The following is a 27,011-nucleotide window of genomic DNA, read 5'->3' on the forward strand; positions in this document are numbered from 1 at the left end:
AAAGACATTAAAACGCAGCAAAGGAAGAAAAAAGTTCACGAAATTTATGTTTTCTCATTGATCCTGCAAAAAACTGAATAGCTCTCTTTTCAGCTTCATTATGAGACTTGAGTATGAGTATGAGACATTATGAGTATCGAAAAGCATTACAATTGTCAGTTGTATAGCATGCCACAGGCATTCTTGAAAAGCTGAGTAAACTTTTAAGAGCCCATTTAAGGAACTTTTGGTTACTTCGGTAGCAAAGACAACCCAAGTAACTAAAAGTTACAATACGATTTTAACAGTAGTATTAAAAATTCTCATTTGGTTGAGTAAAGGATATCCAAGAGAGTTTAGATTTTTTGAGCTTCTTGGAACCAATTCTAAACTATTTACTTATTTATTAAGTACAAAAACGACGTTAAGAAACATGTGCTTTCGCATGCGTTTCATGTGCTTTCCAGACATTGGAAGTCGACGTGCTTGTTGATGAAACGTTATTCAACATTCAACTCCTAAATTCTATGCAACTTGAGTAATTCAGGTGCTGCTTTTTTCAATTAATTTCTTACATCCGAAGTCCAAATTTAGAAGAGATCCGTTCATTTACACTTTTAAAACTTGCTTTCTGACAGTGTGGCAGCGTATCTACATCTCAGTTCCAAAGGCTGCATTTCAACTCTTCAAGAAAGGAAATTTTAGAATAAGTAAAAGAAAATCTTTATAAAGTTTGGAGCTTTTCAATACTGCCAAGAAAAAGATACAGAACAAGTTCGATGTTGGCAATACGCCAGTAAATTTTGTGTTACCAAAATCGAATGTTGCCAAAATCGAACGAATTTTGTCAATTTTTTTATTTTTATCTCAATTAATCAAAATTAATTTAAAACATAATATAAGACTTTTTTCTAAATTTTGCTAAATTATGTTAGTTTTGAGCATTAAAGAATTAAAAAAAATCATTATTTTATTGTTTAAAACTAATTTAATTGAGTCAAATTAAAAAATTTCATGCAAATATTATGTTTAACATTAATTATGATTAATTTGGAATAAAAATAAAAAAAATATACAAGTGACAAAAACACTGTCTTGTTTGGGTGTTACCAAAAACGAACGTTTTTGCACGGATGTTGCCAAAATCGAATGTTTCCTAAATTGAACGAGGTCTATACTATCAAAACACGGACACTTTTGATTACTTGGGTATCTCCTATAACTTCGAAAAATTACAGATACGCCAAATACGCTATGTAAATCTTATCATTTCAACAATAATGAATGACTTGAGAGTAGCATGATCTAATTTCTTGGAAAAGTACCATGGATTTGCATCGAATATAATTTTAAAAACAACTTTTTCATTGATAACAAGTTAGACAACAAGCTAAACATCACTCTAATCAGATTTGCTATTGGGTACTCATTATTCATTTGGACAACTTCGAATCACAACTAAGTATAGAAGTATTGTCTGTTTGGATATGTTTACACACAAAAATATTTAAGATTTTTTTCAAACATAAGATTTGAATCCAAAAATGAAATTGCTTGAAGCTACCTAGTAATGTAATGTGAACGTGTGCAAAATTTGGCGAAAATCTTTCAAGTGGTTTTTGAGACGTTCAATACAGAAGTTCATTGAAAAATTTTTTGGGCAGAATCGAGAAAAATCCAGAAAAGTGACAGGGGGAGACACAAAAATAGCTGGAAACCTACTATTCGACCAAAGTTTATATCTTAAATCGTTTAAAAAGTCCTTAAGAATCCAACAGTGAGCTTAAATTTGTGAATGTGAATGTGAAAGGTTTTATCAAGCACAATCCGAAAATTTCAATTGGGGAAATGATAAAAAAGTTACATTTTTCTGAGTGGTTCTTCTAGCTGACTAATAAACAGGCCTGACTTCATTTCTACAAAAGCTACCCACCGGTAAAAAAACGGAATACGGTGGTCAAATCGTGCGCAAAATCTCGTAATGCACCGCAAAACGAACCTTTTAGCAAACAACTGGCAGGTTTTCAGTCAAAAAGTTTTCGTTGACGTGTCTCGCCTGAATGTTCCGGAGACCAAGAAGAAAAAAAATTAAAAATTAGATACCTAGTACTTGAATAGCTGATAATCTGTGAAAGCTGCAAATCATTGAGGATCACATAACGATCGACTCGATGAATGGATACAAAGGAGACTGCCTCCAAATGCGACCAAAAGTCCCACAAAGTTGATACTATCCATCATAACATAAGTTAGGGAAAGAAGATGTCTTCAAAGAAACATGAAGTTTCACTGAGATCTATCCTATGTGTGTGTGTTCGTTTCAAAAAGGAGGTTATTTTCATACATTTTAAGGAGTGTTTGCAGAGGATTTTCACATTGTGTCAACCAGAGAAATCTTTTAAAGCTAATTTTGGAGCTTTACCACGACACAACCTCGAAAAATAAAACAAAGTTTGTTCGAGACTGCCGGAAAACATGCAACGTGATTTCTCCGAAATTGTCCTTTGCACAGAGCACAACTGCCTTTGCGTAAATATTTTTGCTATTGAATCACCAATTCCAGTGAACAACAACATCACGAGCCAGGTTGACCCACTCTATGTAGGTAGTAGGTACTGTATGTTAGTAGTAAGCGTCAGCGCAGAGTTCACATTTGAATATTTATAACCCATCAAAACCGCTCCCCATATGAGTAAACATTAAAGCGACGGAACAAACAAAAGTACATATAGGTTGTGGTGGCTGCTACACTGATAAGCGAGCATCACGGTTTATTTGCCATTAAATTCATGAAACAATCCATGATGGTGTAGGTCAACCATCATCGTCATCGGTGGAGAAAATATACCAAATAATTGAGTTTCAAGTTAAAAGTTATGAAGTAAGAAAGAAAGCAGGAGGACTCACCTTTAGGACCTGGTTCTTCCGGAAGCTCAGCTCATCGTCGGCAGTGGCGTTAAAGTCGTGCTTTGCGATTGCCTCCATTTTGGTTCTGTGTTGTGGTTTGTTGTTGTTTTAGTTACTTCCTTCAAGCTCTCTCCAGGATAATCCCGGAGGTACGGATCTCTTTTACACTTGACTATTTCTACTTGGGTACGAAACTTTTATTCTTCACTTTTAACTTTTTATTCCTATTTATTTTTTTCAACACTTGAAGGACGAGAACACGTACACACGTTTATCACCCCTCTTCTACGTTTCGCTCTCTCGTATCTCGTTGGAAACAGTTTTATTTATGGAATCGTACTGATTTTGATTTATTTTCACTGATTGGTTTTTCTGAACGAACACTTTCTTGCTGTTGAATGCACTACTGCTCGTTTGCAGCTTTTTTTTCTCACTAAAGGTTGTCGTCTTCTGCCAGCAGTGGTTTTTGCTCTTTCGCCGCTTGTCTACACGTGTTTTATTCTTATATATTTATTTTATTTCCCTTCCGTCGTTGCCGTAGTTTGGCTGCTGCTGTTGCTGCTTCCAGTAGTGGCTGTCGATTAAAAATTATACCGAAAAAAAATTATTCAATGATGTGATTTCGTTTTACACTTTTTTTCAGTTCGGTATTTGCTTTTCCCCTTAACAGCTTTTTACCCCGCTGTCGTGGGTTTAGGGTGTGTCGATTTGAACCTTTTTTGTTTGTATGTTAAATCCCTGGACTCAAGAAAAAAAAAAGATTTTTGTTCAAAAAAAGCATAACAACTGTTTAAAGATTTAAAAAAATACCTTAAGATACACAAGTGTTTTCGAGTTTATTTGGTAAGAATTACAAAGATTTGTTCAAATTTTTGTACTTTTACGGTAATTCTCTAAAATATACCCTCCTAAAACTGCAAAACGAATTACAATAAATAGGCGTTATAGAAAACATATCTGCGAATAATTTTGCCTACACGCTTCTTTTTTTGGCACTCAAAATTTCGAAACATAGTTCGATTCTATGAACTTTAAGTTGAGATTTCTTTCTCCTCCTTGCGATAGTTCACAAAACTCAAAACTAATCCCTTTCATCCTTTCGGCAGGAAAAACAAAACAAAGTTTGACCTGATGAACTAGAAATTTCGCTCACTTTGTGTTTGTTTAACTGAAAGCACTTAGCGAGTTCATTGTGAACCGAAACAGCAACTAACGAGCACGTCGCAAAATTTTTCCCCTTTCCGGAACAATTACCTGAGACTACTAGAAGAAACGACATGTAGGCCGTTGCCAAAAATTTGTAGCCTTTCTTTAATTCCCTAGCTACGCTTAAAGGCATGAAAAAAGTTCAAATGGGAGTCAAACTTAGTTTTGAGTTTTTCAGTCGAACTCAAAGTTGAGGGCAGCTACCGAAGTGCTGTTATAAACTAAAACAACTCAATTTTGAGTTTGAAATCGGGAGCGCGTACCAAATTGTTTTATATTGTTTAACTTGTCATGTGTTAATATCGAAAATTGAATAATTAGAATTTCTACTTTGCGAGAAAAAGTTATTATATAAAACCTATGAAAGCCGCTGGTTAAAATGCTATTTCCACTCGATTTGTTCATAACAATAAATTAAGCCTCATTGCGTGCAGATGGCAATTTTAAGAATGTTCAATCAGTTGTCAGCTGGCCAGTTATATTCACGGATGCCGGAATACAAACTTAGGTCAGAATGGCCAGCGGGGTTTCAATTTAAAATTTCCCGGTTTTCCCTTGTGTGAAATTTTATGTTTTTCACGGTTTTAGAATACACTGCTTAATACCTTTTACAGGATTTATTGACCGAACAAATAGACATTTCATGATATTTGCAAGTGAAAATGTGTGAAAACTGAAAATTTTCAGTGAATCAATTTTGTAATTCGAAAGTTATTCACAACTGCAAAAATAGCTGTGAGACTTGGTGAAGAAAATATATTTTTTGGGACATTAAAGGGAATATGATTTCGTGAAAATAAATAAACAATATTCGAATTTATCGAAAAATTATGTTAGATTTGTTAGAATTGGACGCAAAAATAGAGATTTATTGTCATTATTTTCTCCATAACTCTAAGAGAAACGGAAAGCCCATAATGATGTCTTAAAATGGAAGCTTCGACATTAAAAGGGCTGGAATATGATATAGCCGAATATTTGATGATACAGGTGATATTTTTTTCTAGATTTCTCATAAGTTAACTATATTTTAATTCAAAACCTGGTAAAATTTAAATGTTTTTATTTTATTTCACTTGGAAGTTAAAAATTTATAAATATGCATTTGAAAAAGGGTTCATCTATCTAAAAAATCTCAAAAAATAAAATTTCAAATACAATGGCAAGAATGGTCCAAATTTCAATTTTTTATATAATTCTGACAAATCAGTATATTTAGATAAACAAGTTTTTTTGTGTACTGTTAATGTACTCTACTTTTAAACTAGGACTTGAAAAGTTGAACTCAAATTCTGAAATACCCACTTGGTATTGAAATTCTGATCCATAAATGTCGATATTAGTTTCAAAATTGAATAGCCAATTCGAACTTTGAGTTTAAATTTTGAACTCTAATCCTAAGATTTTAACTTAGAAATTTAGATTAATAATAATTTCATAAATTGTTGATTTCTGTAGTTTTATTTTTTTATTCTGAATATGATGATTTTTTTTTCTAAAATGTTTACTAAAATATGGATTAAGATAACTTGTTTCTTTGTTTTGGTTTTATTTCTGTTCTAAAATGAGTTTGTTAAATCTAGATAATGAGTCTGAATTCAGAATCTCACTATTTATGTTTTTACATTTAGAAATATAATTTTGAGTCCGATTTCAAAACTTGAAATCTCAAACATTATAGATATTTTTAAAAATTCATCTGCATTTTCGGTCCAACTTCTGAATTTAAGTGTCCTGCCTGGGAATTCCCGAAGCCAATTAAAAGTTCTAAATTAATAAAAATTTACACGATCTGAATTGGAAAAATGGATCAAATTGAGCAAGGAAAATGATAGTTCTTCCTTGATATATGGATTAGACTTAAATATATTTTTTTAAATTGGTTAATACATTGCAATGCATTGTTTTGATACAATTTGATAAAAAAATTGTTTCAGTTCGACAACTTAGTGTTAAAGTAGAAAACGTCAAAGAATCTATACAACCAAACAGTTCTAATAAAGAAACGCTTTGAACAGAATCTGAATGTTTTAATTTACAGCACTCATCATTTAGAACTTTCGCTCCGCGAACTGTTTAAAATCATCAGCAAAGAAATGAATTTTTTTGAAACAAAAGAATAGATATCTGAAAATTTACGAGATTTGATGAATAACCTGAAGTCTAGCTAACCAACTTCCAGCGATAGTGAAACATATTTTTAAATTATTCCAAATTTTGGCAGAATGTATCAGTCAAGTTTGACGGTTTTAGGTCTTGGGTTTTATAATTGCTTATTGAATTTTTGTGAATTTGAAATATTGTACTGAGCCTGAATTTTTAATTAAAATTTTCTAAATCAATTCTGAATCGGAAATTTGGATTCTGAAATTAGAATTTCGAACAATTCTGGTTTCAATTTCTAACATTCGGTGGAAAAACAAACATTGAAGACACTAAACTTTCCCCAGTGAGTATTTTCATCAAAGAAATGCAATTAACGTCTATGTCATTTATTAATATAAATTTACTCTTGATTACTTCAACCTTATCTATAGGGGAAAGGTTTCCTAAATGGGCCTATCGGGTTAAATGACCCTACGGCTGTTTGATGAAATGGCTGACTAGACAGCTTATCTGGCCAATGAATTTTGAGGGTGATACGCTTAGAACATAAGGCAAGAAAGAATTTTATGAATTTACAAACTCAAAAAAAAATTAAAAAATCATACAAGGTTTTGTTACATTTTGATGTAATATATCGACTTTTAAAAATTATACGTAAAGAAGGTTAAAACAAAAACTAGGATGGTTTTTGTTTCTTACTCAAATGAACTTAAGAAATTAAACATATTTCAGCTTTTGTGGACGTTTAATAATGATTATTTAGTGGAATAATAGAGTGTTTTTGTATGCCCCCATCATGTTTGTAAAATGCCTCCATCTTAAAATAACAGGTTAAAAAGAATATATAAATTATTTTTATCACTTCTTCTTTAACCTTCAAATCTAAGCTCTGAATGACATCTTAAGAATGAATTGAAGATCTAAAGACAGATTTGATAAAGTTTTTCTCACGGATGAACTGCCTCCATAGTATGGCAACCCTAACTTTTGTTTTATTCCGTAAAATTATAATATAGATAGATTTTTAAAAAAAACTTCAGCATTGTCGTACGGAAATTATTACTTTCTAGCAGTTTCAATGAAATTATACGGAAATATTGCCCAAAAAACAGAAATTTTGTTCAAAACATAAATAGGCGCATTTAGCCCCCACGGTTTGAGATTCGGCATTTTAGACAACACTTATAATAAAATCATTTTCTTGGAAACAGAAGAAAATTTTAACAGATAAATTACTCCAATGTATAGAAAACAGATGCCTGCACACGTGTATATAGTTTTTGTACACATATTCAATGTGATATTTGATTAAATCAGTGTTTTGCTTAATAGGCGCATATAGCCCGCTCCTCCCCTACGTAGGATTTAGATAGAAAAAGTGATTTTTGTTGCCGGTTTAGATGTCGAATTTCCGGATTTCCCGGTGCTATTTTCAATTTCCGGATTGTTCCCGGTTTCCCCGGTTCGCTGGACACCCTGAGATTTTTTTGAATCTCATTTTCGAATACAGCACCCGATTTAAAATTTAGAATTTGGGTCGGTCAATAAAGTTCACGATATTTTTTAAATTTTGTTAACTAGTGTATGTCGAAATTAAAAATTTTAAATAATATTAGAACAGAAGGTTACCTTTTCAGTTTTTTTTCTCATACATAAACCTAAAAAAAGTAGCATCCTCAGTATGAATAACTCAGAGACTTCTAGAATGATGCAGGAATGAACAATCAGTACATTTAGTAAGGTTATACTAAAACAGTGTCTATAAGAGCATTTTTGAAAAGAAATTAAATACACTGAATGATTTTTATCAATGTTATTTCCAGATTGCAAATAACCTATATATAATTTTTTAAACATTATATTACGCCCTATTATAAAACCGAGATTAGCGAGAGCCCAACGGTTTTTTTCGCTTATCCAGATTTACTTTTATGTAAGTTCTGGAACACATGTTACTGAGAGACAATGGACAAGTTTTGCTCCAAAAAGTATATCACATCATAATATTAAACATAGGTATGAATAAATGAGATAAGAAAAAGCTATATTTCCACATAAAATACAAAGCAATTCAATATTTTTTGTGTTTTTGATAAAACCCAAACAAAGAGAAGGTGACCCTGTTTGAAGTTTTCCCAAGAGTGTGTCTTCTTGGACCTTTGAAGATTTTTAACAAATCTAACGTATATTAGGTACGCATTATTTGTATGACTAGAATCTTTTGCAATGAATTACCAAATGTTACAACTCTCTTTGCTTGTGGAGCAGTGAGAGGTTTTTGCAAATTCTGGTAGTAACTATATTGGTACCACATAGAGTGTCCATTTCCCGGCCATTTTAGCGTTCCCGGGAATCGGGAAATCTGAAGATCCTTTTCCCGGGAATTCCCGGGATCCCGGGAAAAATTGAAAATAAAGATTTTAACATGAAGATCTTAATCTTTTACTGCGTATGAATTCTTAGCAATATGGTATTGTTAAATTTAAGGTAGTACCTAGTATTGCAAAATATTTCAAACTTTTTTAATGCGTCAAAAATTCAATAAGCAAACCCAGACCCAAAACAAAGTACTTTAACAGAAAAACTGGTCTGATTCTAGCTTCAAAAAATTGAAATAATTGAGAAAGATTTCTCACTATCGATAGAAATTAGTTAGCTACACTGTAATCCATCGAACATCGTAAATTTTCAGATAACTATCCATTTGTTTTGTTCCGACCTGAATGACTTATGAAGTTAAAGGGTCATTAATAAATATTATTATTATCCATTTGTTTAACAATATGTCATTTCTATGCTGATGATTTTGCTACTGTAGCGTTTCATTATTGGTTTTATAGATTCTTTGGCGTTTTTCACTATTACACTGAGTTTTTGAAGAAAAAAACATTTTTTTATCAAATTCCTTGTGTTAACCAGATTTAAGAAAAAAAAATTGAGACTAAGCCATCAAAATTATTCAACAAACAAAATCGAGTGTCCAGTCGTTAATCAGTGGTAGAACTATCATTTTCCTTGCCCAATATGACTCATTTTTGGAATTTAGAACGTGTAAATTTGTAGTAATTTAGAACATTTTACTGGGTTCGGGAATTCCCGGGATTTTTTAAGCGATTCCCGGGATTCGGGAATTCCCGATTTTTTCTAATTCCCGGGAATTCCCGACCGGGAAATCCCGGGTAGGACACTCTAGTACCACAGCATCAGTTTTTGTTGTACCCGCAATGTAAATTATGTTCCTGAGGTTTTCCAAGAAAATGACTCTCGCTTATGGAGGTTTTACATCCTCACTCATAGAGTTTTTTGTATAGAAAAATGCGACCTGGCGATTTCTCTCGCTAATCTATAGAGGTTTCTCGCTTATCCAGGTTCGACTGTATAAACGTTTGCTATTTCAGGATCAGTATTTATAACTCTTGATATAATGTTTAGGTTCAACGATGAAAGGTGGATGGAAGTAGCCAATAATTTGATTTTTACGACTACTTTGTAAATATTTAACATTGTATGTAGGGGAGATAAGGGCATAACGAGCCGAAGTGAGTCCCCTTCTTTTATACGGGAGTACGTATTTCCTTAAGTAAATTTTTATGAGAAACGGTTGCGTAGTTCCTATAGTATTATTTTTTCAACAATAATGCAATCTTCTCTTACACTTTACAGCATGGGGGGGGGGGGGGGGGGGCAACCTTTTTTACACGCGGGTCAAATTTTCAAAAAAAAAGATTAGTTAGCGAGCCAAACAAAACTTTTTCTTCAATTTTTAAAGAAAACAAACAAATTGAACATTATTTGCATATGCATTATAAAGTAATTTCTGTTTCTTGCTGATGTGTTTATACAAAATCTTCTTCAATCGATTCGGAGTTATTTACAAACAGATTGAAATATTGTAAAAAAAAACTCACAGAAAAAAATATTCGTTTGAAGCTCAAAAAAAACTGAATTAAATGCCCAGGTCAGAAAATAGAATTTCGTTGCATTTTTTAACTTTCTTAAACTTAAAAAAATGTTTCAATAATGATCATTTTAAGGAATCAAAATTTGTTACCTGCTCACTGGTCGGTGATTTAATCAGACCAACTTGACATTTGAGCGTTTTTCCGTTTCTCAGACCTGGTTGAATGCTTCTAACGATATACGCCAAAAAGTTTTATTTTATTTTCAAAGAACATCAAACCTTCTGGGCTTATTCACCCACTAATGTCAAATAGGGTGATTACAATGGAGATTAAGTCAATTTCATGATCTCAATTTTTTTTAAAAGCACCGCCCTTTTTCCAAGTTTATCGTACTCTTATTTAAAAAAATTGGCAGTTTTTCGAATAAAACGTACGTTAAACCATAAGTGAGACCCTCAAGATAAAAGATATGAAAGTGCCAAAATCATAAATTTTGAGTTAAGTACACCAATTGGTTTTCCTTATCTCAATCTACGTTTGGTGCAAAACTCATTTGTGTTATTTTTTTCAATGTCTTTTCAATGTGTTTTCGGTTGAATTAAAACTGCGCGAGTTCTAAAAATATAGGTATGAAATTTGTGAACCTTGAAAACTTCGATGCAAGTTTTTTCGAAAATTTCATTTGGTCACCTACACCCCTAAGCAAAAATTTTTAAAGATAATCGAATAATTTAAAACGGGTTTAAAGTTAGGAATAGTTGAAGTTACAGTTGAAATATGATTTTCATAATGATGTTAATGTTATTAAGTGTTTTTAAACAATTTTCAATCGACAGTTTGAAATGGTCTTACTGTCTCTCCGATGCCTTCTAAGCTCTTTACTTCTCAAAATTAGAACTAAATTACGCTTGAAAGATCTCAATGCCCCCAAAACGATGAAGAAAGCTCTTTTGTCACCCATGCTTTCTAGAAACATTAAAAACTTGTGTTTTAAAACAATTCATGATTAAATGATAAATTTTATTTGAACATTTTATTGAAATCATCTTGATTTGGATCGTTAATTCATGTGAAAGAATTTACCTAAACAAAAGAGCTATAACTTCGTTTATCAATACTCGCTAATGGGTGAAATTATTCATTTTGAGGGTTTTTTCGCATCTCTTTTCTAAAAAACTGAAATCCGAACTTTAAGGTGCCTGGAAGCTATCTCATTGATTTTATATGATTTTTTGATTAAATCACTGAGTGAACTAGGAAATAATGTTGTTAACTTTTTTAAATTATCGATTTACTCATTATTATCATAGATGAATTTAATGTGTGGAAATTTGAAATGAATCCTTTTAAAATAAGTTTTTTTTTCATGGTATTTCAATCAACAGATTTTTTTTCATTTAAAAATATGAAATATAATTTGTTTTCTTTATCATATTTTTTCAATTTTTTAACATATGATGTCTGCGCTAAGTATCCAAGATATTGAGTTGAAAATCTGAGGATATCTTAGCAAAATAGGAGCTTATTAACCAGTAAACTTAACACATCGGGGACCAAATACGAGATATCTCGTTTTTTCACCCGCCGCGAGCGTGGTACACTTCGAGGCATAACTGTAATGTTTTAAATTTAATAATAAAATATTATTCTACAAATTTAAATACAATAGGTTACTCAAAGACACTGTGTGGTGCAGAACATAAATCTAGCTGTACGAAATTAAAAGCGCCCAAGGATGAAGATTTAATGTCTTCAGCAACATTGTTCATTTTTAGCATATTTCGGTATAAAATTTTTTGCCGAGGAATCCACCGATAGCGAGATAAAAATGCTAACTTTTTTTTGTTATTCAAACTAGGGCTATGATGTCTTCGACATAGTGGTTTATCTGAACAAAATACATAAATTTGTCGAATGTATCCAAGTCATATTAAATCGCCTTTAGGAGTTACAGTCAAAGTAAAATAATACCTTGAAAAAAAACAGGTTTTTGAATCCGAAACGTTGTAGATAGGATAAAAAGGTTAGCTGTCTTCGAACAAAGTTGTAACAAGCCTAGTCTACTACAGTGAGCGAAATAAGAATAGCACCACTATGTGTTTTGCTTGTTAAAATATGAATGATTGAAAATTACGAAAATTTTCTTACACAGTTTGTTCTGAATTGTTTAACGGATAAATCAAGCATAAGTTTACTTTTTTGGACGTAGCAATTGGCGTTGAGGCCCAAAAATGTGAAAAAAGGTGCGAAATAAGAATAGCACCACTTGAGTTTTTCAACAAAAATAAGATTATTTTTATAAATTTACTGTGTAAAAGTGAATAATAATGCTTCTACGAATTATTTGAATAGAAAACTGCATTTTAATGAGTGTTCCAGAATTCCAAAGGTTTTCATAGGTTTTAAAAGGGGGTTTTAAGAGATGCTCCTCTAGCGTTAAGGAATTTGATATTTGCGCTGTAATACTTACTGTTTTCATTAAAATGATGTCAATTGATGAAACAAACATTCGGAATTAATTTTGAATCATAAAAAAATTGGTTGGAAATCAAAAACTTTGATTTTGTTCAGTAAACCACACTTTTTCCAGTTTCAAGTCGTAGATAGCAGCACTAACTTGCAGTTGAAACCAAATTGAGTTTCAATATTGATTTTCCAGGTTTATTTAGGCCTAAATTAATCATTTTGAGGTATTCTTCCACCACAGTTATGTGGAAGTTCACGCCTCAGAAAGCATTCCCGGATTTGCAAAAGAATCACCAGCACAAAAATGTACAACCGCCAAAATTCCTGCTCATCTCAACTTCCGATTCAATTGCAAATCATACCAATAATGTTGCTAGCCGTCTGGTCTATCAAGCTTCATCGCAAATCATAACTTTATTCTGATAATCCGTCCAAAAAATTCACTTTTGGTGACCTTGATGCAATTCTATTTGTTGTCGATTTAGTGATCTTAGAATTTCCAAAGCGTTCATACGGTACATGTATTTATTTCTTGACCAAAATCATCCAGCATTCCCTAATTAATACCGGATATCCGAAAATGGGTATGAATTTGGTTAAATGGCAAGATAGTGCTGCCATCTATGACTTAAAACTAGAGAAATAGGGTTTGGTTATTAAAAAACATTAGTATTTTTGAATTCCATCCTGCTTTTTGGATTCAAACTCAGCCTTAAATCTATGTTTCATCATTTTGCATCATATTTATGAATGTTAATGAAGGAATCAAGCAGTTTGATAAAGTTTTATAGCTCAAATATCAAATTCCTTAACGCTAGAAGAGCATCTCTTAAAACCCCCTTTTAATACCTTTGGAAACCTTTAGAATTGTAAAAAACTTCTAAAATGTAGTTATCTATTCAAATAATTCGTAGAAGCATTATTATTCACTTTTACATAGTAAATTTTTAATAATAATCTTGTTTTAGTTGAAAAACTCAAGTGGTGCTATTCTTATTTCGCACCCTTTTTCACATTTTTGGTCCTCAACGACAATTGCTACGTCCAAAAAAAGTAAACTTATGCTTGATTCATCCGTTAAACAATTCAGAAACAAACTGTGGAAGAAAATTTTCGTAATTTTCAATCATTCATATTTTTACAAGTAAAACACATAGTGGTGCTATTCTTATTTCGCTCACTGTATTGTCTCATACATTATGATGGTTTTAAAAGTTTCTGATGCTCTATAGAAAGCATTTGATGTATTACATTGGCAATTTTGGAAAGCTAGTCTATCCAAAAGTGAACATTTTCGAAACATGTGTTGAATCAGTGCAGGTGACAAACATCTTTGAACCTTTTCACGTGAAATTCAAGTGAAGAGTTTTTTTCAGTATAGGCCAATTGTAAAAGTGATAGAAGTGGTGCTAGATTCTTTTCATGAAAAAATAATCAATTTGTTTGTAACGTTACACATTTTTTAACAATTTATATAATATTTAAGTCTTGGGAAAAGTTGTAACTAGAAAATTTACATAAAGCGTTAATCTATTGGAATATGTTTTGAGTTTCGTGTAAAAATCATATGAGGAAACAATCCTAAAAGTACAAATCTTAGAAAATAAATTTAAACTTTTTTTTCATTTTACCTAGAGTCACATTTGTTCCATGATGTAGAAAGGGATCAGTAAAAAGTATCGTTGATTTTTAATTTTTTTTATATACATACATAGATACCATGGATTTCGAAATTCCCAAGAAAGGTCCAGATTGACACACCCTACCCGCGGCGCAAATTTTGTGCCAATTCAATGCGGCGCAACGACGACGATTCAAGCGAGATGATGACCCATTCGTTTTGATTTTGCAGAACACACTCTGGGTACTGTTCCACGATCGAGTCTCGCGGCCTTATACACCACACTGAAATTTCAATACACGCAGCAGCAAACGCTTCACAATCCGTTGCTCCGTCTCACGGCGGAATAGATGCTCTGTTGTTGTATGTTGCCTTGCCGGGAGACGCGGAAAACAAGAATAACATTAACTTCTATTTCTTCGTTCACCCCGTTTCTTCACTACTTTACTCTTTTTTTTTTCGCGGGGTAGTTTCGCTGGGTGATTTCACAAAGTTAAACGATTCTGAAAATGCTCTCTCTACACATATATCCCCATCGAATAGCCCGAACACCCGATGATGATGATGATGGCGGCGTAGACCGGCCACCGGTTTTAGCCCCCAGGAAAAACTGGTGCCGAAAAGACAAATAACAAAAATGGGGGCCTTTTTCGCTCTGTGTGTGCCAATATGTGTAGTAGAAAGATTTTTAAAAATAACCGAGCGCAAAATTTTCCGGCACAAAACTAGCGAGCACCACGCGAGCCGAACGACGAGATATGACGATGACGACGGCGATGATGCTTCTCATCCGGCTGTTGTCGAGTTGTTATTATGATGATGTACATCGGGTGCAGCGAGAAAAAAATACGAACGAAAGAAACAATATTCACACGAATTAGCATTCCATTCAACGTACGGAAGATGTCTTCACGATAACGGCTCACGAAGCTGAGCACCCTTTCTGGGTTTCTATCTGGCATCTCTTCTGTATTAATTCGATCAAGCGTAACTAAGGCCAGATGATAGTTAACACCTTTCTTCTGTACATTTCACCTACTTCTCGTAATTCACTGTACAAACTTCAATTTTTTTTGTGGTCATCTGATTTTTGTCACATTCCTAAAAAAACTCTTTCACGATTTTAACAAAATGTTTCATCCTCTTGCTTAAGGGCATTAGAGATAGCACATTCTTCCCGAAAACTGATCCCACTATCCATTAAAACCCGCACATCTCCCTGGGTCACACAACATTGTACACCGTATAGCACATGCAACGACTACGACACCGCTAAAGATACAAGGTTCAACCGTAGGTTCAGAGTCCGGGGATCGAGTTCATCCATAGATCAGAATCTTCAACCAGTAGAAACGCAACGACAGCTTCCAGCTTCACTACTTGGTACACGGTGTCGTCGTCGTCGTTCTCCACCATTTCTGATTACGGATACCTGTCTGTATCCAGAACTCTCCAGAGCACATTTCGTTGTTTCGAATGGATCGCATTGGATCGGGGAGGTTGCGGTCAACCGCGTAATAGACGAGCAACGTAGCGCAGAACAGGACAGCTTAGTCATGCATATAATCATCTCCCTCCTCTCCTACATACATTAAAGTAGTGGCGAGGTTGTCGTTCGTTTTGAATTCAATGGACCTAAGGGAGGAAGAAGCGATCAACAACTAGCGTTGAGGGGTTTCATGCAAACTCATTGGACGACAGTAGGTTGGTAGTATTTTTTTTGTTTGTTCGGTGAGGTACCTCCATCTATGCGAAGATTTTTCACAATTTGAATAGATTCTGGTGATTCAGCATAAGGCTTTCTCATCTATTTCTAGAGAGTAATGGATAGGCGCAAATTGTGCGGTTAGTTTTTATCACATCTTCAAGGTGATTTAAAAACGATTTTCTACTTAATCTTCGAATCGTGGTTTGGGAACTTCAAGCTTTAGTAGGTAAATTGATCAATTGTCCTCACTGCTGAGTCCTTATACTACACCCACAAATCAGACTCTACTCCAATAATGAATAGGTGGAGGTGTAATTATTCTTATTAGATTCTATGCCGGATCGGCATTAACAAGCTTTCTAATAACTAACATTGTCCTCCCAGCGTAACCACATTGCATATGTCTATAAGAAACCAAAAAAAACATATCCCATATCCTATCGCAAGACAAAGCAGGATGGAAACAACTAGCCAGCAAGGATATTGTCAAATGTGTACCGAGCGCTGTGTGTAAACCGGCCGGCAATTAAAAAAAAGTTTCTTTTTTCCATTCCCACCCTATGATCATCCCTTTACCTACAAAGACAAAGGAGGATGAAAAAATATACCAGCCAAAAAGCAGACGATCAATGCAGTGCGTTTTTTTGTTAACCGGCAGTGGCAGAAAGACTATGACAATAAACTTTCGTTTGCTAACTGACTCAGTCGGTGCACTGGGTAAGATACCGGACTGGCAAGCCGAGATGAGATGTTGCAGTGAGTTCGATTCTCACTATTTATTTTTGGGATAAAAATCCGGTAAAATGTTTTTTCATGTTTCGCTTGAATGTTGTGGCCATGCATCATTTTGATTGGGAGCTCGAGTCTTTATGCCAGTAGTGCTTTTCCAATCATATCGTCTTTGGTAAAGGGTGATATGGTCAAAATTTGATCAATATCAACTTGACATATTTCTTTCAATTTTGCATATAAAAAACCTGAACACACCTCATTTTGAAGGTTTGTGTATGTAGAATGTTGCTCCTATTTTGATTTTGGAATTCACTCTTCAGTTGTCAAAATGCCGTCCAAGGAAGAAGAGCAGCACTCGCACGCAAAGCTGGCAAAATCAGAAAAATTGCCAAATCAACCTTTACAAATGTAATTAAAGTGTTTGGGGAACGTTTGTCCTACGTCAAATCCGTATTGCTGTACGGGTGCGAAACTTGGTGCACATATGCGGTGACGACGCGAAAACTGCAAGTATTTGTAAACCGCTGCCTGCGGAACATCATCCGCGCTTGGTGGCCTGGCAACTGGATCTCGAATGAGGAACTACATCGCCGGTGTCATCAAAGGGCGCTAGAAATCGAGATTCGGGAACGTAAGTGGAGATGGATTGGGCACACGCTGCGAAAAGATGAAAACGAGATTTGCAGAGAGGCGCTTGACTGGAATCCAGAAGGTCATCGAAGAAGAGGCAGGCCCAGAAACTCGTGGCGGCGAAGCCTAGCCGCTGAAATCCGAACTGTCGACGAGAATCTTGACTGGGACCAGGTGAAGACGCTGGCTCCGGATCGTCAACAGTGGAGGTCTTTTACCACGGCCCTATGCACCGGAGGATCGGCGCGGGATCATTAAGTAAGGAACGTTTGTCAACAGTCAAACTTACGACTTACAAGAAGGTAGTGACTCCAAATCGCGATGATAAACAAAATACGACGGCCATAGCGCGATCCCGGAAGCTGTACACGACGATGCTGACGAAGTTTGACTGTGTGGTAATGGACCATCAAAGCCGACTACAAGCAGCTTCCGAGACAGGAGTTCTATACGGCAAAAGGAAGGGGAAAGGTAGCAGATATTTTCGAGCACATGAAACTGTCAAAGTTCGCGAAGAAATATCTGGTTTGGCAAGCCATCTGTACCTGTGGCTTGAAAAGCAGCATTTTCATAGCTTCCGGGACTGTCAACCAAGAAATTTACGTGGAAGAGTGTTTGAATAAACGTCTGCTGCCTTTCCTGAAGAAACACGGTTGTTTCGTACTGTTTCGGCCGGGATTTGGCATCTTGCCATTACGGTAAGAAGGCCATGGAGTGGTACGCCGCCAACAACGTGCAGGTGGTTCCCAAGGACAAGAACACTCCCAACACGCCAGAGCTCCGCCCAATTTAGAAAAAAGGGCTATTGTCAAGAGGAACCTAAAGAAGACAAAAAAAAACGGCTAAGGACGAACAGCAGTTCAAGGCAAACTGGCTTTCTGCGGCGAAGAAGGTGGACAAGGTGGCTGTATAAAATCTGATGGAAGGGGTTAAGCGTATTTTTCCTGAATTTTATACTAATTAAACTTGAAAAAGAAATTTAATTTGATTTTTTAAATGAACGATTTCACCGATTTACCGACCGTATCACCCTTTACAGTACACTTTTCAACGCATTTTCGGCATTGTGATTTGCTTAATAGGCATTGCATTTGCGCAACTTTTTCTATGGGTTTACCAATCAAAATGACTGGTTTGACATTTTGTATATTGTATTAGACTGAGTCGTTCTGGGGTCACTTTTGAATTTCTCAAACCCTGGGGTCTCAAAGCTTCGTTTTGGCTTAAAACTCATCAATGATTAAGAGAATAACGTTTACAGTAAATTTAAACTTTTATGTTTAATGGGAAAATTGAAAAAAAAAATTCTAAAAAAGCAACATCATTTTTGTTTCTCTCGAACTTGGTTATGGGTTTCGTACCAATTTATAAATTCCTTGATGGAAATTCACTACTGAAAAACTTTGCAAAGGATCTTCGTATCTTATTAGGCAAAAAAAAATTATTAGCTGTTAAATAGCGGTATGTTTTTTGGCATTGCAAATCAATCAATTCAACTGACATCACTGCTTGTGCCTAGCGAGATATTGAATGACTACTTTTCAAGAAATATATACGTGTACAACATACTCGAAATCCAGTGCCAAGCTTTATTTTGGTGTATAAATTGTCTCAGCAAATGCAGATTGATAGAAAGTTCGAAAAACAGCTACTTTTGGAAAGTCATCATGAATTTTGTGTTTTGTATTTCAAAAATCTAAAAATGCCATGCCTTTTTTAAAAAATTTCTACTGACACTGGAACAGCTTTGGCGGTTGATTGAATAAAAATTTAAAAATTTTCCATATGTGTAACATATAGCTTCTAATTTCAGCTTACTTAGGCACTAAGTGAAACATTTTTCGAGCTAAACAGTTCTACAGCCTTTTTTCCCAAGGCATGTTTAAAAAAAAAATTGTTCGACTTTCTATAACTTTAAAATTAATGATTATAGTAGAAAATTGTCTGAGGATCATAACTGACTCACATCACAAGCTTTGCAAAATTATAAATTTTGTAGAAATGGGTTGAGAAACAAGAGAGTTTTAGCGAAAAAGTGTTTGTCGTCATTTAATTGTTGCTGATAACCTTAAACAAGGCTGATTTAGATAAAATAACTGAAGCTATATAACTAGAACTAGGAAAAGTAGGACTCAACATCAATTGTAATAAGAGTCAAGTATTGGTGAGGTACCCAGATAATTCCAAACAACCAGAAGAGTTAATAATAAATGGAAAAAAGTTCAAAGTATGCTCGAAAATAATATATTTAGGAGTTTGCATTACTGCCACATTGAATAGGAAAATGTCCAACAGAGATAGATGTAGAAATGCGCTGAGGGTATCTAAGTTAGTGATTATATGAGAGTTTTACTTTTTTTCCGTTGTATAGGTATAGTATTAGAGTTACTTTTATGATCATTATATAATAATTTTTGGATATTTAAAAAAATGGACATTTTCTATGAGAAAGGCTGTATAGAACAAATGGCCGAAAACTCTATCAAATGGTTAAGTTTCCATAATAAATAGAACATAGGAACAGTGGGAGGACCTGGGGAATTGCATAATGGTAAAATTTCATTTGTTTTTGAGGCCAAAAAATATTGAGAAATGTATAATGTTTATAATTTTTCCCCCTTAATGTATGCAGCAATATTGTCCATCTCTTAAGTATATTTGTTTTTGAAAGAAAACGTTGAAAAAATCAATTTAGTCCATACAATTTTTTAAGCCTTCTGTACAAATTAGCATCAAAACAATAATTTTGAAGATGTTGAGATACGTGAAAACCATAGTGATCAAAGTTACCCCGAAACATGAATTCTGGTTTTGTAACAAACATTTAGTTATAGCCACCAATGTCGTTTGAATATTCTGCGACCAATGATCATGCTTTACTCCTTACCTCAGTAAGTATTTTAAAATATTTTACTGTTGCAAAAAAGCAACCATTTCCAAAATATTATAAAATTAATTAAAAAAGTAATCAATGTTCCCCCAGCTTACGGTATATACAAAGTGTCGGTACGTTTAGTGCTAATTAGTTGATGTTAAGAATTTTGTTTAAGACATTCCGTTACCAAAAAAAAAAAGAATATTTTAGTTTAACGAGAGTTGACAAATTAAAGACCACAAAGAAATTCAAGCGGAAAAAATCTCATATTTCCACCAGCTATTTCTCGACGAAAACTGGACTGAAGACTACGATTTTATCATTTTTGAGTTACTTGAGGTTTCAAGTTTTATTTTTTAAGAACATGGTTTGAATGCTTCACAATTTTTTAGTTATCCTGGAGCACGGGAGGCACTGAAATATGTGCACTGAGCAGCTGAGCCAAAAATACCTCTTTTTTTGGAATTTTCAATGCCGACTTTTTCCATTTATCTCATGACCTAGATAGCAGAAAATTGGCATGGGTGCTCATCAGGACCAGGAATGATGAAAAATGTTTACAGATCTTGGATAACCCCTTTTGAAGGTGGTGGTTCATACAAAAAAAAATATCGAGTTCGCTAAATTGACGTTATTAAACATCGGATTACGATGAAAATTGGCACATGGGTGTTTTGATGGACGAAAAATTGATTTCAATAAATCATTTTGGTGTCAGAGATCAACCAAAGGGGATAGGGGTAAATGACACCATTGTTAAGATCCCGGAAATAAATAAATTTAAAGAAAGCCTAAGGGGTCGTTTATATTAACTATTCACTGTTTTTGCGATGTTGACGCTATTGAAATTGACATTGAATTGAGATGAAAACTTGCACATAGGAGTTTTACAGCACGGGTAATTGATTTCAAGTGTCAAATTTTGGGTCAGAGGTCAGGTCGTCTATGTAAAAAGTGTTCACTGTTTTGCAATACTTTCGTGATTACTCGTGATTATGCACCGGATTGTAAAGAAAGTTTGCACATAGGGGCAATCCCCAATATTAACTTTTAAATATTTTAACAATCATGGCTTTACTATGCATGGGATCGAGGCGAGAATTCAAAGGGACAATCGATTTCGGGATTCACATTTTTGCAGACGACAAAAAAGGGGACGTACATACTAACTTTTCATTTTTTTTAAAATAATTGTGTTACTATGTATTCAGACGAAAATTCATACACGGGAGTTTTGCAGGACGAATTTAGCATCAGGCGAAAGAAAAAGAGGTAGTTTATATCGACTTTTAAATGAATTTTCAATAATTTAAATGAATTTGCAATAAATTATCATCACATAACTTATTTTCGTTCGACACGGGTCAACTACTTTGAAGTGGTAGATACAGATAGAGTTCTATAGGTAGACGCAACTTTATCTGTATCTTCCACTTCATAGTAGTTGGCCCGTGCCGAACAAAAATTTGGAATATGATGATAATGCTTCCAATTAATTCTACCCGCTCATTTTCACAATCTCTCTTGGTTTCTAACTTTCTATCCGTCTATAATTGCATAATCTTAAGATTTTCTTACTAAAAAGGAAATCACTTTTCACCGATAAGGCCATTAAGAAACAAACATAAACTACGGTGATTAATCTCTTCATAAAACTGTTCAATATTTTAAGCAATATTGTCATGAAAATGCAACCCACAACCCAAATTTCTCATTACGTATTAAAAGTTAGAAGCGAAACAGAGTTCGTGCGGGATCGGCTGGTCTGGGTCATAAAGTAAGTTTTTCATGTTCAATCATTTGGGAATTTTCATGAATATTCTCAAATAAATAATAACTGACATGCATATAACGTTGCTTCGCAAATCAAAATAAAATGCATTGTCACAAACCACATCATATCGATAAATAAATTTGTGCGAAACAATGTTCGGTTAAAGGCAACAAACTTGAGTCGTCGATATAAGGTTTTTTTTAATATTTTAAATATTATCCAAGGTTAAGTTCATTTAGAAGATTTTCTAAAGCCAGCAATAAAAAAATATTTTAAAAATTTAGCAATTTTATCAAATTTTTAACCGAAAAAACTCTCATTAGTCACAGATCTTATCGTTAATTTGGATGAGAGCCTCTCCCCCCTATTTAAGGTGGGAGGTTTTTTTTATGTAATAAACAGAAAATCGTCATTTCGGCATTTCACTACAGTACTATGCATCCAAATCGACACAATTAAGCGCTCTACGACAACCAACCTGTTGACGTTCACATCTTCCGTGCAAGACAGCTTTGCCAGAGGATCTCAAACCGACGATATCTTAACCGACCTGTCCGCAGCTTTCGACAAGGTAAACCACAAAATAGCCATAGCTAAACTAGATCGTATCGGTATTTGCGGCTCTTTGCTGGAATGGTTCCATAGCTACTTCGTAGGACGGAAACTTATTGTACGATCAGGTTAATCATTTTCCAATCAATTCCCTGTCTCTTCTGGAGTAGCTCAAGGGAGCCACCTAGGACCCATAATATTCTTGATCTACTTCAACGACGCGCTGCTGCTTCTCGATGGACCAAACTGGCGTATGCCGACGACTTGAAATTGTTTCAACCCATCAACAGCCCTGAAGATGTCAACGTCTTGCAGAGCCAGTTTTTGCAACAAATGCACGGTTATATCCTTTTCACGCAAGCGGCTCCCGCTATCTGCTGATTATTTTCTTGGACATGAGGCAGTTGTACGAGTTGAGCATGTGAAAGACCTTGGTGTGATCCTGGACAAACGGCTGGATCCTTAGTGCTTTAAGTATAGTATAGTGTAAATTCCGTGTAATTGTATTATGTTTTTAATTTTTAACCGATCATTTAGATCAATATGTGATCTGTTGATGAAACTGAACAAACATACAAACCTGCTGAGGCAAGAAACTGCAGAGTTTAAGCCAAAAAGCTTCTATCTTAACATGAATTTTAAGGAACAATTTTTCTTGGACCTAAAAAGGTATCTTCTTTCATTAAACAACCTAGCCTATTTTGGGACCTAACAGAAGATGATCGAAACATTGTATCGATGTTGTTTACCCATAAGTGGTTCTCCTCATAAGCCACACCTGTGGCTGTCAATGGGAAAAACGGAAGGTGTAAAGAATGGCGGATAATGTTCCAGGAAACGCTTTATGGAACGGAGGCGGCGACATTTGCCGGGCGCGGAAACCGGAATTCGAACACCTTTCCGTTTGCCTGGTGTGACACATTAGAGAGGAAAGTTGAACTGGAAAAAATACTTTCCAGGATTGAAAAGTTTTTCGTACCCGGTATAAAAATAACTTTGGTTTAAAGTCAAATTTTAATGATATCCAAACGACCGCTACTGTCTGTAGTTTATCGCGTTTACCAGTTCATATGAAAGCGTAAAGAAAACCGAGGCAAAGCAAGTACGAAATAGATAAATCATGGACCCTCTGACAAGATAACTCTTTCCAGTATCAAATAAGAATAAGTTATTCCGACAACAAGAGGAGCAGCAGCATCAGATGCTAAACGTTCTGATTCTAAATAAACTGAGAGGGGTACGGGTCATTCTGCCCTCGGCTATCGTCGTGGTGTTGGTGTCGAAATTCTGAGTCCAGATTGTGCACGGTAAATCGAAATCGGACTTCCTCTCCATGCTCCTACCCATATCAAGGATGAATAACCGCCGACCCAACAACAAACTGAGGATGGCGAGATATTTTTCCGCCAAACCACCTCCAAACACCCACCCAATCTGTCCTGTCAGACGTTCTTGTTCCTCTGGAGGTTCCACAGGAATCCCATAGAAGTCGCTCTATAGAACCTACATGATGTTTTTGTCCGCATCGTTTTTCGCTTTTGGAAGTTCACTCAATTGGGGTTCACAACGCAGTTTTTGGTTTTTATTTCGGGACCACTGTTGTTGTGGTGTTTATTTATCTGCAAACGAGAAAAATTTGAAGGAGAAAAACCTGCACCCAATAACAGGTAGATTATCACAGCTTAAAAACCATGGGCTCTCGCGGTAGAATCCGAAAGAAATGGAACCGGCTGGCAATGGCTTGAGTCCCCTGAATCTGACTGAAAACGACCATTAATGATGGGGTGTTCTCGTCGCATGCCGTCGTTTGCCTATTATATGCATATATGGAGCTGTGGCCTTACGGCAGATAGAGCTTTTCTGGCTGATGACGACGACGACGATGCTACTGGCTGGTGCAAAAATTGGTGGGGAAACACCATCAGCCAGAGTGTAATCGCTCTTTTGCGCAAATATGTGTGATGTGCGAATAATCGTAACCAAAATAATCTGTCTCTAGTCAGCCGTCGTCGTCGTCGTCGGGGAGCAGCGCGATTCTGTACCTACATATCTACTATGTAAGGGTACCTCTACGTACGTTCGACCGATGAGAAAGAAACAGTAGAGTAAAAAGAAAAGCAAGACCAATAAAAAACGAAGATTTCGCAAAACCAGATTGGGGGATTTTCATTGCACCCTACACACGGCTTACAGTTGGCCGTCGATTGTTTGAGTGAAGCCTAGCTTCAGATAACTTTTATAACCGATAAACCTAATACAGCGATTATTGCATAGTTGAATGAATGAGTCATTATAGATAAAATATTTTTTTAATCGTTTTTTTAACGTACTTGGTGTCACGGTGTGCTTTTTCAAAAATTAATGAAGTTCACGAAAATTATCCAAATTTTGATTTATGTACACAACACTTTGGATATTATTTCGAGATTGTTCAGATGCATTCTTTTCGAATGTATGCATTATCTTTAATTTGGGTCCATAACCTGTTGAAAACGCGGGTTTCAGTGGTAAAATAGAGTAAATCTTCATTCACCAGTCATTACAATACTACACAATTCATCAAACTTTACCCAGTAAGACGCGTTGTCTTAATAATATCACCTACAAACTTTATATAGCTTTTATTATCCTATACCAACACTGTTGGTGTAAAAATATTTTTCGGGCAATCTTCAAATTTTTTAAAATAAATATTTCTATAATTCATTTACCGGTATTTTTTTTTATTTACATAGTATTCCGTCTCACGACATAACTTGACAAACATAATTCCTAAAATTCAGTCGGTCCATGGCAACCGTTCTCCAATTTCTCGGACACCCCACGTTCGCCAGATCACGCTCCACTTGGTCTAACCGCTTCGCTCGTTGCGCTCCCGCTCGTCTTGTTCCTACCGGATTCGTAGCGAACACCTGTTTTGCAGGACAGTCGTCCGGCATTCTCGCAACATGTCCTGCCCAGCGTATCCGTCCAGCCGTCACCACCTTCTGGATACTGGGTTCGCCGTAGAGTCGCGCAAGCTCGTGGTTCGTCCTTCGCCTCCACACTCCGTCCTCCTGTACGCCGCCAAAGATGGTTCTTAACACTCGTCTCTCGAATACTCCGAGTGTACGCAGGTCCTCCTTGAGAAATATCCATGTCTCGTGCCCGTAAAGAGCAACCGGTCTAATTAACGTCATATACAGGTTACACTTTGTGCGAGGGCTAAGTCTTCTCGACCGCAGTTGCTTGTGGAGTCCATAGTAGGCACGACTTCCGCTGATAATATGCCTCCGGATCTCACGGCTGGTGTCATTGTCTGCGGTCACCAGTGAGCCAAGGTAGACAAAGTCTTCGACTATCTCCATCTCGTCGCCGTAGATCGTGACCTTGTTATTACTGGACAAGCGGGTTCGGTCGGACTCGGATCCGCAGGCCAGCATGTACTTCGTCTTGGACGTATCAATCATCAACCCAATCCTTCCTGCTTCGCGTTTAGATCGCGGTAGATCTTCTCCACCGCCGCAGATGATCTGCCGACTATATCAATGTCATCGGCAAAGCAGATAAGTTGACTGGATCTGTTGAAAATCGTGCCCCGCATTTCGCCCACCGCTCGTCGAATAACACCTTCTAGCGCTACGTTGAACATCATGCAGGATAGACCATCACCTTGTCGAAGCCCCCTGCGCGATTCGAATGAACTCGACAGTTCACCCGAAATCCGCACACAGCACTGCGTTCCATCGATCGTCGCCTTGATCAGTCTGATCAGCTTCCCGGAAAAGCCGTTCTCGTCCATGATTTTCCATAGCTCGTAACGGTCGATCGTGTCGTATGCGGCTTTGAAGTCGATGAATAGATTGTGCGTAGGGACTTGGTGTTCCCGGCATTTTTGGAGGATTTGCGTAATGTGAATATCTGGTCCGTCGTTGACCGTCCCTCCATGAAGCCGGCCTAATGATTTCCCACGAATCTGTTTGCTTGTGGCGTTAGGCGGCGAAGTAGGATTCGGGACAACACTTTTTAGGCGGCATTGAGGACAGTGATCGCTCGATAGTTCTCACATTCCAATTTGTCGCCCTTCTTGTAGATGGGGCATATTATCCCCTCCTTCCACTCCTCCGGTAGCTGTTATATGTCCCAGATTCGGACTATCAACCGGTATAGGCAATCGGCCAACTGGTCCGGGCCCATTTTGATGAGTTCAGCTGCGATGCCATCCTTCCCAGCGGACTTGTTTCTATTCAGCTAGCGAATGGCTTCCTTAACTTCACTCATCGTTGGGAGTGGTTCCTAAACGTTGTTGGCTACGCCGGAGATGTACCTTCCCCCACCGTCTTGATCTCCTGCAAGTGCGCCGTTCAGGTGTTCATCGAAGTGCTGCTTCCACCTTTTGATCATGTCACGATTGTTAGTCAGGATGCTCCCGTCCTTATCCCGGCACATTTCGGCTTGCGGCACGAAGCCTTTGCGGGATGCGTTGAGTTTCTGATAGAACTTTTGTTTTTCTTGGGGACGATGCAGCTGCTCCAGCTTCTCGGCGGCGCTTTTTCCTGGAAAATTCGAACTCG

The 27,011-nt window shown here is 36.0% G+C and overlaps 1 protein-coding gene across 4 annotated transcripts in view; it reads right to left on the reverse strand.

The window, feature by feature from the left end:
• The window catches only part of LOC129748346 (growth factor receptor-bound protein 2), a 120,806-nt gene that overhangs the window by 89,524 nt on the left and 4,271 nt on the right, over window positions 1–27,011 (reverse strand). For 3 of the 4 annotated variants that reach the window (XM_055742918.1, XM_055742916.1, XM_055742917.1), the window contains exon 2: window positions 2,887–3,460. In XM_055742918.1, coding sequence (XP_055598893.1) covers window positions 2,887–2,964 — 78 coding nt within the window. In that variant the 5' untranslated portion in view covers window positions 2,965–3,460. Of the gene's footprint in view, window positions 1–2,886; window positions 3,461–15,226; window positions 15,289–27,011 lie in introns of all 4 variants that reach the window. The other variant, XM_055742919.1, reaches the window with a different exon arrangement.

This window comes from Uranotaenia lowii, chromosome 2 (assembly GCF_029784155.1).
Source record: "Uranotaenia lowii strain MFRU-FL chromosome 2, ASM2978415v1, whole genome shotgun sequence".
In the NCBI taxonomy this organism is placed as follows: Eukaryota; Metazoa; Arthropoda; class Insecta; order Diptera; family Culicidae; genus Uranotaenia; species Uranotaenia lowii.